The 12,206-nt window shown below is 35.5% G+C and overlaps 1 protein-coding gene across 7 annotated transcripts; it reads right to left on the reverse strand.

Moving 5' to 3' along the window:
- Nucleotides 1-584: 584 nt before the first annotated feature.
- Nucleotides 585-9,256, reverse strand: LOC18602314 (putative disease resistance protein RGA3). Of its 7 annotated transcripts, none has more exons than XM_018118737.2 (8): nt 5,135-9,256; nt 4,942-5,038; nt 4,683-4,818; nt 3,800-3,989; nt 3,265-3,327; nt 2,538-2,815; nt 1,948-2,091; nt 585-1,311 (listed from the first exon to the last, which is right to left on the reverse strand). In XM_018118737.2, exon 1 carries the CDS (start codon nt 9,237-9,239, stop codon nt 5,187-5,189), a length of 4,053 nt encoding a protein of 1,350 aa, XP_017974226.2. In that variant the 5' UTR covers nt 9,240-9,256; the 3' UTR covers nt 585-1,311; nt 1,948-2,091; nt 2,538-2,815; nt 3,265-3,327; nt 3,800-3,989; nt 4,683-4,818; nt 4,942-5,038; nt 5,135-5,186. The 7 variants fall into 7 exon arrangements, with proteins under 7 accessions (XP_017974226.2, XP_017974223.2, XP_017974224.2 ...); XM_018118734.2 differs by having other exon boundaries at nt 3,149-3,327; XM_018118735.2 differs by having other exon boundaries at nt 3,149-3,327; nt 4,937-5,038.
- Nucleotides 9,257-12,206: the final 2,950 nt, after the last annotated feature.

The following is a 12,206-nucleotide window of genomic DNA, read 5'->3' on the forward strand; positions in this document are numbered from 1 at the left end:
TAAAAAATCAATTAACTAATTATTAAATGGAAATGTGACAATTGTATAAACTCGTTTTTCTTTTTTTTTTTTATAGAATTTGGCAATTATTTTAAACTATTGCTAAATTTTTGATATAATCAGAGTATAAGAAATTTCAAATAGTTATTTGCTGAAATTATTTCATTTATCAAGTTTAGAGAAAAAATGAAAAAAAAAATACTTTGCAAAATTAAACGGTACCTACCTACATATAAGATCCTCCACTTCTCCATCCATACCTTTATGATGATCCTGAAAATCATGTTGAATAAAAATAACATAAAAACAAACAAAAATGTTAGCTTAACATGTTCAAATTGGAACTACAAACATCTTTGTCTGTGAAGTTAGAGCCAACAAATATCAGAAAAATAATATATTTGGATTGGATCCAACCCTTGATTTTTTATTTTTTTTTTGCCTCACCTAATTAGGCAAACTGACATTTGGTTGGCTTATAACCAGCAATTAATCTTCCAGGGGAAAATGGAAAATCTGACAAGAAGGATCTTAGGCAATCATATACATACAGTATTTTGCATTGTATAAAGGTTATTAGATAGTTTCTTTCATTTTTGGCCAAGAGAAAACGAAATCTATTGCAACTCAAAACAACAAGTACATCGCCAGTATAAGAACCCAGAACATCTATCTGAGATTTTATAAAATTCTAGATGAACTACGACAATCACATTAAAGAAAATGTACACCAGAGACGAAGGCCACAGGGGGGGGGGGGGGGGGGGGGGGGGGTTGCTTGCACCCAATTCTGAGGACGCATGCGTCTTTTTGACTGGATAGCTATCCAATCTGCTACTTGACTGGCACTTGTTGAAGTCAAAAGAAGTTTGGATTTTCTGATCGCTATCTCAAACTTCACAACATCTCCCAAAACTGGGAGGTGCCTCTACTTAATTTCCCTTCAGCTCTTTAGTGTCTCCTTAGAAAGAACCTGTTAATCAGTTTAAGAATCACTTGTTTATAAGCATTTTCCTTTGCTAAAAGAGCTCACCCTCCTCAATGCCTCTGCCTCAGCTAGGAGAGCTGAATCAGCAAAAATATTCTTCCCTGACACCATCAAAAACTGCCCCAGAACTGTCACTTACTATGCCACAAATTCCATCTTCAATACTGTCCTGCTTGAAGGCTCCATCGAAATTGATTTTAAGCCAACCTTCAGGGGGGCCTTGCCATGCCTCTGAATCCTTATAAGCCTTTTTGTTCTCGTCTGTCAACATGCCAGAATCATTCTCCCCCACGTTTAAGAACTCCCAAGCAACTGCCCTCGCTCTGGCACAGTCCACGGATAAATCCAACGCAATAAAAAAATTAATAAATAAGCAATCAAAGGCTTGTGAGATTTGATTTACAGCATGAGGCTGTGTTTATTATATAAGAAGAGCATGGAGCAGTGAAAAATGTCAAAGTGGCTAAATCAAGGTCATGCGCAGAAATAATCATATCAAAACACAATGGCAAAAAGTTTTATTACCAATAGTCATGAAATAGTACATAGAGTGATTTTTTGTTATATGATGAGAAGAAATTGTGGTAGATTAATGTCTTCATTCTTTTTCTATATTCTGTTTAAATGGGCATTCTGATTTTTATATATGTTCTTACATGTGATGCATGTCTAATATATACATACATGCATACATTCATATATATAAACTGTGTTCAGTGAAAAATTTTCTATGTTAACTTAAAATAGTTGCCTCCACTGAATTTAAATCTTAGATCCGTACGTGCCTTAATCTATGTAATTGGATTTGATTGAATGGCACTCTCCATCACGATATTATGCCACTCTGCTACGATAAGATTCAATTACAAGAACAAATGCCCATATCAAAATGGTGCAGTAAAATGTTGAAACATGATATGTTTTGCAATGAAAAGAAATACTGAGAAGCAAATCCTCACCTCTTTAGTCTTACAGTTCCATTTTTATCCTACTATATCTGGATGGGAGAAGTGGTGTAGAGATAGGTAGACTTCGATGCTGGTTTCTTTCAATCATCACTTTTATTGACGTAAATAGTCTAGCAGATGACTTCTTGGAGCAAGCTGAGTGTTAAAAGTTAAAATGAAAAGCCCAAAGATCATAAATGGATATATTCATAATTTTAATATATTATTTATTTAGTTAGGAGTCCTATTAGGAATTATAGATATAATAGAATTTTCTTTTTATTTTAATTTACTTGGACAACAAATAAGCCTAAATTTAGGAATTTACTTTTCTTATATTTCAAGAAAGTTTATGATAGAATAATTCCTTATTTAAATTTACGAGCATGTCAAGTAAAGTTAGGCTACTATAAACAGAACACTTAGACTTAATTATTAGATAATTTTTGAAATTATTGAATAACATTACATTCTTTTAAAATTTTGAGTTTAAGTTTTTGCATTTGAAACTTGATTATCAACCTTAAAGGCTCTGTCAAATATTAATATTTGTTGTCACACTAACTCACTACGTCAATTGGTAATAAAGCTGGAAAACTCACCCAATCTAATAGCAGGTGACCCAGTTATGATAAATGGTGGTTCTCATGACGAAGATCATGAAACTGAGACCTTGCGATTTGCAACGAAAGATCAAAGGGTGGCTTGAAAGCTTTGGAGCAATAAATGGATCTCAGATTCCAGCGTTTGGAACACTGCTTTGAAGAAATTGAAGATCGACTTGATGCTCTAGATGTAAGTATCAACAAAAACAAAAACGACGAAAGGCCACGTATCGGAGATGATGTAGCTCATAGGCAGTCTGTCGGCAGACTTGTTCCTACAAACGGATGGAGACAACAAGTCAACTTGAAAGATTTAGACCAAAATATGATTATTTGATAGAACCTGTGAAATACGCTAGACATGAAAAGAATGATTATGGTGATCCAAATACCAAAGATTTCATATTAAAGGTGGATATTGCTTGTTTTAGTGAGAGTCTAAATATTGAAAATTTTTTGGATTGGATTGTGAAAATAGACAAGTTTTTTTAATATATGGAGATTCAAAAGGTGAAACTTGTCGCATAAAGATTGAAAAGTGGAACTTCTTCATGGTGGGAAAGGTTGCAATCTAAAAGGAACCATGAAGGGAAAGCACCAATTAAAACCTGGTACAAGATGAAGCAGCTACTACAGAAGGATATCTCCAAAGGGAACAAATTCTTCTATTTATTGATTGTTCTGGAAAAGCATAAAGTTCCCCTCTAAGGTTTGGGCTTCCAACCTGACTTGACTTTAGCTTTCTGGTTCTGCAGCAAGAACTTCACTTTCTCACTTGGAGCAAATTCTGTCCGAGCAGCAACAAAAAGGAAGGAAATAAATCAAAAGGAAGTTATTTGGTGTTATAACAAATGAAGCATTGCCCGGCATGATGGCAGCAGTACCCGAGTATAAGCTACAGATTCATAGGAACATTTGGGTACAGTGAAGAACACCCTGACCTAATGAACTACTCTGCCTCTACAGCATTGCATAAAAGGAAAGCTAATGTCATAAGTTGATTAATATTTTCAAATTAGATATATATCGCAACTAAAGGGCTAAAAAAATATGCTCAACTCTGTATTTTTATGGTACAATCTACATCTAGAAGAGTGAAGGTGGTAGAAAAGGTAGAAAATGACAAATTCAAGAGTCAGCGGAGTGAGTGGGATAAAGAAGATAATGTAATTGTGTACATAGAATCAACTTAAATCATCAACTGAAACAAATTCATTATATAGGCTTAACGTTCATCAATTTGGATGCTGGCTATTTACCTTAATGCTGACACACCAAGTACAGTACTCAAACACGGTGACTGAATGAGATGTCCATTTCTCCTATTTTGGGGGACTTTCAGTTTGTTGCAAAATCGAAAGACAGCCTTGAAGTTGAAAGCGGATGTTCCATATAATGTACTCTTCAAAAAAATCCCATTACATCAAAACTTTTGATTTCCACCCAATTCTGCAAATAAAAGTGTTGAAGTTAGAACACAGAAACACAAAATTAGTTCTAATGAATATCGAAGGGTTGATATATTGGAAATCCTCCAAACTGATACTATTAAAGAGCTCCCTAAAGAGCAGGCTGATGATTAAACATTGTAGGTAGGCCAAACTCTGCATCCAGACATAAGATTGCACTCCTAATGTGTGTACTAATGCTAAATAATTGTTAAGGATATGGTTCAATGGAGATAGTCATCCATTTGTTTTAAAAAGCAAGAGGTGTAAAAGTGTTTCATATTGCCTCAAACTCATTAAAATACCTGATAAGCCAGAAGGAATTAAAAAATGAAGGGCAACGGTGAATCTTGACAAATATCTGAATTTAGAGGGGTCACAACAACATTCTTATATGTGTATGTATTGGTGGCTTAGTCTGGAAATTGATTCCATTCAGCCTACTTCATTACTGTTTCCAAATTAGGGAAAAGAAAAAGAAGGACCTGAAGGAATAAATCTATAAACAAAAAGTCTCAGTTTTTACAGCTGGCAAGGATATTAGAACATCTGAATTAGTCCATTTTGTTTTGAGTTAATGAAAACAGTCAAAATATGGGCCAGTCTGCATCAATAACTTTACGTGATTGAAAAAGTATTGTGAGTTGTTTTTTAAATAAGAAATAGCATGGGAAGTCCACAAGCTAATGCTCACCTCACAACTAGGAAGTATTTTCTTTGTAAAACCTGGACTCCTCCAGCTCAGGTAAATATGCTAAGGAAGAACAATAGTGCTACTGAAGCCACTCCTTGATATCTCTAATTGTTGTACCACTTGTTCTGCCCTTCCTCTGCTTCGGTATAGTCCAATCCAAAAAGAAAGGAAACAAAAGGAAAGAAGAAAAGTCAATACAAGAGTTTAGAACAGGAAATAATAGGAAATCAACAAAAGGGAAAAAGAAGTCTAACTTAACCAGTTAATAAATTGCTGGAGCATCAACTATCCCCTATTTTGATGTTCCATGAGAGGGATCGCCTAAACCAGGAAGAAGGAAGTCTGGTACATTGCACCTGAAAAAGAACAGATTAATAACAAAACTGAAATCATATTTGAAATGAAAATGTAAATAGGAGATCGGACAAAGAGGGTTAAGTGCTTATACATACCTCACTTCAACATTGTTGAGATAACATAAATTTGCCACACCGGGATCAATCATCAGTCATTATTTTTAATTATGACTTCTGGAATGCGAGAAATCTTGAACCACTCAGGGCCACCCTCCTGGGCACATCTTCCACTTAATATGGGGCAATTGTGAATAAAAAGCCTCTTTAGTTGGGTGAGTTGTTGCATAGCTTGTGCGGACGGCAGACACATCAGTTTCTCACATTGGTGGATTTTCAAGGATTGAAGAGACGAGAGATTTCCCAACCAGTCCGGCAAGGCTTCTACTCCATCAAACGACCAGATCTCCAATCGCTTAAGAGCACTGAGGTGCTGAAGTTGTTCCGGTAGAGACCCCAATCTTTTCCATCCTAACAATAGCAAATAATCAAGGGAGGCAGGGAGACAACCGACGGAACTGAGACCTGGGAATTCATCCAACTCTTCCAACTCTTCACTGGAACTGAGACCTGGGAATTCATCCAACTCTTCGCTGAAACCACCGATAGTCAATACTTTCAAGTTGCTGAAGCGGCCTAGCCACCCTTTTGGAATTGTTCTCAATTTTGGACAAATGGTGATATTTAGAAAACGAACGGAAGGCAATTGCCTTATTTCTTCTTTATGAAGTTGCAGATTGAAGTTACCGACTATGTCCAATTGTTCAAGAGAAGTACAGGATCCCAACCCACGTGGCAGCCGTTTTAGGTCCTTACAATTCTTTAGAACTAATATTCTTAGAGAGGAGAGTGCATTTATGCTTCCAATTTTTGCCACAGTGCAATCACGTATTGACAAATTCTCAAGAGAAGTACAGTGTGAGATCCCTCTTGGTAGAGAATGTAATCCGCTGCACTTCTTCACCTCTAATTCCGTAAGAAATGAGAGCCGATTGACGCCTGGTATCTTTTTCAAACTAGGGCAATCTTGTATATTTATCTTTTTGAGACAAGTTGATGCGGATAGTCCGTCACCTATAAAAGTCAACCCCTCGCAAGAGTATATTTTAAGCGTTTGAAGAGATGGTAATCCGCCCATCATTGGAACCATCTCCAACTGGGGACAGCACCCAACAGTCAAATCTTCAAGGCAAGGAAATACTTCTATTGAGGTTGAGTCCCCCTCAGACGCCGAATTTAATCTGGTTGGATCCATCCATGTCTTCAAAGTTTCCATACCCTCTATGGTGAGTTCTTTCAGTACCGGAAACAATGCTCCCAAGACACCACGATTATAATAAGAATAAAATTCACCTCCAATGCACCTCACATTGTTCATATTTTTTATTGCAAGAATCTTGAGATTGCGCAATTTCCCGAGTCTTGGAAGACTTTCGCAATTCATGCAATTGAATAAATTCAATTCCACTAAATTGTCCAGCAAAAGTGAATCACTACCAGTACTTATAACACTGATGCTCCTCCAAATCCACGGAGGAAAGTTCTCACCCCTGAAATTCTTAATACTCAAACTTTTCAAACTTATCGGAGGCTCCAAGCCCTCCAACACTTGTTCATCATTGAACCTCAACACTTGTTCATCATTGAACCTCGTACTAGGTTCATAGCTCCTTTGGGAACTTAAGAGAAACTTCAACCAGTCCCGTAATTGCTTATTAGGATTTGAGGCTGTACTAATTTCATCCAAGTCATCCGTTAGTTCGTCCTGGCCGAAGCACTGATCACTGGAGTAAGACTGCAAGTCGTCCAACACTTCTGTATCATAGTTGAAGCTCTGATCACTGGAGTAAGACTGCAAGTCGTCCAACACTTCTCTATCATAGTTGAAGCTTCTATAGCTCCAGTTGGGATCTGATCTTATTGCCACTTCCTCATGATCGTCACAACTTTCTCTTTCTATGCTCCATTCGTATATCAACTTGTATATGTTTGTTTTCGCTTGCAAATTTGCTCCCCTGGCTTCTTCTCCGTCTTTAACATACTCGAGCTTGCATATCGTCAAATCTCCTCTAAGATGATTCAAACATCCCAGCTCCTTGATTTGGCATCCAATTTCCACGCCCACAACAAATAATGGCAACGTCCGAAGACTAGTTAGGCACCCGATCTGAACTGGCATAAGTTTTTCATCATTGAAATAAATATGTCTCAAGCTTACTAAGTTTCCCAGACCCTTCGGAAGCAGTTCCAGATGTCTACAATGCATGAATCTTAATGTTTGCAAATTGTACAGTCTGTCTATGGATTGGGGTAGTTCTTTTATGCTAGTTCCAGAAACATCCAAGTACCTCAAATGCTTGACTCTGCCAAGAAAAGTTGGCAGGTCATTGATCTTAGCATCACAAAAGTTTAGAATTCGTAAACTTTTGAAATCTCTCAACTCATCATTGAAGACATTGACTTTGGAAAACAAAGACAGCAATTTTCGAGCTACATCCTCTGAGATCCTTGGCACCAATGCCTCAACATGAGCAACATTCAAATGTCGAACATGATCAGAGATATCCGTAGTCAACTCAGAAGTCAATTCAGAAGCAATCAATTCTGATTGTGAAACAAATTGCGCAAGATCATGCACTACATCATGCATCTTGCAAGTTTGGATATTGCCACATGTATCCCTTTGCACATCTTGAAATAAAGAGTTCGATAGCAAGCCATTAAAAAACTTATCACCAACATCTTCCAACTCTGTAACACCTCCTTCTTCAGACCACATGATTTCTTCAAAAGACTGAAGAAAACCTTGAGCCATCCAAAGCTGAATCAATTGATCCTTTTCAATAACATGGCCTTTAGGAAAGATGGAACAATATGCAAAACATTGCTTCAAACAAAACGGTAAGTTGTCAAAACTCAACTTCAGTTTAGGTAAAACCTCATCGTTATTTCCTAGTCTCAAAACATCACTATTTTTAACCGCCAACCACTCTTCTTTTCTCCTTCTAAAACCCAGGGTCCCTCCTAAGACACTTGCAAGTAGTGCCACACCTCCACATTTCTCTGCAATTTCCTTTCCGATATCTTCTAGATCTTCTAGATCTACACTTACCAAAGCTCCTCCGATCCTACATGCTCTTTCCTTGATAATTGACCAACATTCTTCCCTTGATAATTGCTCCAAGTTATGTCTATGATCAGGAGATGTCTCCACAATGGATGCTGTCCTGTGGCTACGAGTGGTTACAACAATAGCATTAGCTTTGTTTTTTTTTTGGAGGGACAATTCATTTGCATTATCATTAGTTTTTGACAAACGGTTCTTCAATTCACGCCACATTTGGTCATCTTCAATCCACACATCATCAAGAATTAAAAGAAAACTTTTGTCTTTCAACTCTTTTTGAAGGTTAGAAAGTATTGCATCAATGTTACTCATGCCACCAGCACTTCTGTCTAGAGATTCTAACATTCCTCCTAGAATCTTTTGGTGACTAAAATCATAAGAAACACACACCCAAATTACTACATCAAACATCTTCTTCTCTTTTACTTCCTTACACACCGTTCTAGCCAAGGTTGTCTTTCCAAGGCCTGGCATACCAACTATGGAAATGACAGAGATCTCATGTTGGTTGCTCAGGCTACTCAGCATGTTGACGATCTTTGAGACATCATATCGCCTCCCAATTATAGGTTCAGAATCGAGGATGGAGTCAGTCTCGTAGATGTCTTGGCTGAGTACAGTAATTCTGCCAACTGGTCTATTACGAAGTCCCAAAACAACTCCTTCGTTTTTTATTTTATCCAAAGATTCATTGATCTTTTCAACTTTATTGGCCATCATGAAGTGAAATAAAACAGGGTTGGATAGAGAGAAGAAGTTGCACACCTGTTTCCACACGAAGCTGCACATAGGCTTATTTGTCACGATCTCTCTTCGTAGATCTTCATAAACAAGCTCATCCAAAACGTCATCAGCCTCGTAAGACACTTCTCTAAGCTTCAGCAGCCATCTCCTAACAGCCCTTTGACTTCCTTGCTGGTCTTCTGCATCTTGCAATACATCCTGAATCATAGCCAATGAATCTTGAAGCCTTTTCAGTTCATCTTCAAAAGTCCATGCAATTTTGATTTGCTCAGAAGCAACTGAACTCAGGCCGGAAACTATTCCCTTCGCAACAACCATCGCAGCTTCAGCCATTTTTTCAATCGGTTTTAATCTCTAGGACTAGAATGTAGAGAAAGAAGCTGTTCTTGGAAGAAGAATTTATTATGTTTTCTGCATCTAGTTAGGTAGGCGAATCTGCGTGCCTGATTTTCGCACATTCCACGGCCAATTGAAATGTACGTGGTCCCCTCAATTAAAGGTCACGTTCTTTTATGAACTTTGCTGGATTAAAATATGCAACCCTTAAACGCTGTTTTGGTTGTTTCATTGAGTTTAAGGTGTTTTGCTTTACGGTATGCACATGCGTCCCTTGAAGGTCGCGTATGGGTTGTTTTATTTGGAGGTCACGTTCTTTATGAACTTTATTGGATTAAAATATGCAACCCTTAAACGCGGTTTTGGTTGTTTCACTGTATTTAAGGGTTTTTGCTTTTCGGTATGCATATGCAGCCCTTGAAGGTCGCGTATGGGTTGTTTTATTTGGATTGTCAATAAATATTTGCCCAAATGAATTTGTCTTTGTTTGATTTTGTATGCCTATTTTGGTCTTTTTATTTTCTTTCCTTTTGTTCTTTTAGGAGCTTTTTCGGATTACTCCATTTTATTGACACATTTTGATAACTTTTGTTGTTTCATTTCCTCCAGAAGCTTCGGTCTTTTTCTTTCTGTTACCTTTTTTGTTTTTGTCCCTCATTCTTTTCCCTTTCTTTCCATGCTTGTCTCCGATTCTTTTTTATGTGTTCGGTTGGTCTAAGTTGTTTTTAGAATTGTGCCGTGCTATGGTTTTCTCAAGCTCATTTTCTTTATTTGGTTTTTTTCCTCATCCTTTCTTCTCATAATTTTCTCGTGATTTTTTTCTATATGTTTTAGATCTTTGTTTCTCATTGAGAAAATGGTTACAGTTTCCAAACATTGCTTGCATGAATTTTTTTTTTTTCCTCGGTTGAGAGTTTCTAAAAATAAAATACTATAGATGTATCTGATTACTTCTATGATTTAGATAGTAAATTGGGGTTTCATTAATTATAACAAGTTGGGGTTAAATTATTTGTCTTTTTCTAACATTTAATTCGTTTTTTTAAAGTGATTGTGTACTTTACTTTCTATTGAAGGTTGGAAAAGTCAGGAACCATTTAGGGTAAAGTGACATCTTTGGATTTATTAATTAATTTTTTTATTATTGATTTATGTATTTAGTTTTATATTTATATTATTTCACTGTGACTGTTTAGTTTAATTATATTATTTTTACTTTTGTTTTCATTATATTTAATATTTTATTCTATTTGTCTTTTGTCTTATGTATTAATAGTGGTTTGTTTTGTTCCTTCATTGTTTAAACAATGTTGGTTGGAGATTATTTGCAATAAAAATTAATATTTTCGTCTCAATTTTCACTTTTCTTAAGTTCAGCCATTGAACATGCTAAATGCTTTGTTCTTGCACTTTATATTCTCACTTTTTTTTAATTTTGTTTAATATATTATTTAATTTGCCCTTTGCATTATGTTTTGTTCTATTTTAAAACTTGAGGTAATAGTTTTGTTTTTACTATTGACATCATTGTCTTATATTGTTATATATTAAATTGTTTGCATAGGATTTAGTTTAAAATTTAAGTATATTACATGTATCATTCCTTATATTCAATAAATGTTGATATTGTGTTTACCTATTATTAGTTTTTGTATTGTGCTATTTTCTAATTTGAAAATTTCAAAAGAATAATTTTTTCTTCAATGGTTAATGTACAATGATCTCTTATACACTAATTTTTTCTTCAATGGTTAATGTACAATGATCTCTTATACACTTTTAATTTTTTTTATATTTATTTCTCTTTATAATTATTTATATTATAATTGCACGAATTTTCACAAACTGAATTGAATAAAATTTGTTGCCTGATTGTTTTCTGTTCAAGTTTTTTTTTTTTTGTGTTTATAATCATATTAATTTAAATTAATAAACTTGTTTTATGTTTTTATTTGCAATCTATTGTGCTGTTCTTGGTGAGATATCAAAATTGTCAATCCTTGCACAATAGTAAACTACTTCAACTTTTTTTCCTTTATGATATGACTTTCTTGCTTAATTTTTTTATTATCTTTCTAGTTTTTTTATTCCTCAAAAGAACAACAAAGAGCAGCCGCTCCAATGAAGCAGCAACATAGAACTCAACAAGAAAAAATCCCATCAGCATCAGAACAGCTGCAAAGCACAAAAAGGTAGAAGGATGCAAAAGAAACCATGCCCCAAGCAAACAGCCACCAGGAGAGACGATTCACCAAGATGCCAACCTTACACAAAAGAGCCAACAGGGAGGAAAAAGGCAGCGAAAATCATCTCACCCCAAACCCCCTTCACTCCCCACACTTCCGAAGAACTCCCTCCCGCGAGCAAAAAACCCTCATCCCCTTGGCCCCTCCCTTCAAGGCGTTCCCCAACAAAAGCCTCCCAACCCCCCCGCCCCCCCCCCCAACCTGAAGATCCAAAATTGAGCCAACCTAGGGGCGGAGTTAAAATTTTAAGTTTGAGAGAATAAAAATAAAACATTTAATATTTAAGAAGATAAAATTATAAAATTTTTAAAAATTAAAAATAAAATTATAAATATTTAAAATAAAACAAAAAAATTTATAAATTTTTGAAACTTTGAGGGAGGGGGATCCTATTAATCCCTTGTCCCTCCGTTTCTAGCCAACTGTTAACTAATTTTCTACTCACGTAAGTACATATATCGTAAAAATAGTATAATGACAAATAAAGTATCGATCTCATAGATAATTATTTTAAACTTTTATCATGTATTAAAATTAACACAATTTAATTTTATCCAAATTATCAAAAAGCAAATAATTATTTAAACTAAAATTAACAAAATTAATTATCGAGAATAAAAATCAATGTAAAAATAAAATCTAATAAAAATCAATAGAAATAAGCCTAGGATTACAATATCTCTCATATTTCATCTAAATTTTACCTCTCTTCCTTAAC

The sequence above is a fragment of the Theobroma cacao genome, chromosome 4, assembly GCF_053813885.1.
Source record: "Theobroma cacao isolate CCN51 chromosome 4, ASM5381388v1, whole genome shotgun sequence".
Taxonomy (NCBI): Eukaryota; Viridiplantae; Streptophyta; class Magnoliopsida; order Malvales; family Malvaceae; genus Theobroma; species Theobroma cacao.

Bases quoted from the DNA above. Each gene is read 5' to 3' on its own strand.
- LOC18602314 (XM_007033611.3), bottom strand. From the start codon at position 9,239: ATGGCTGAAGCTGCGATGGTTGTTGCGAAGGGAATAGTTTCCGGCCTG.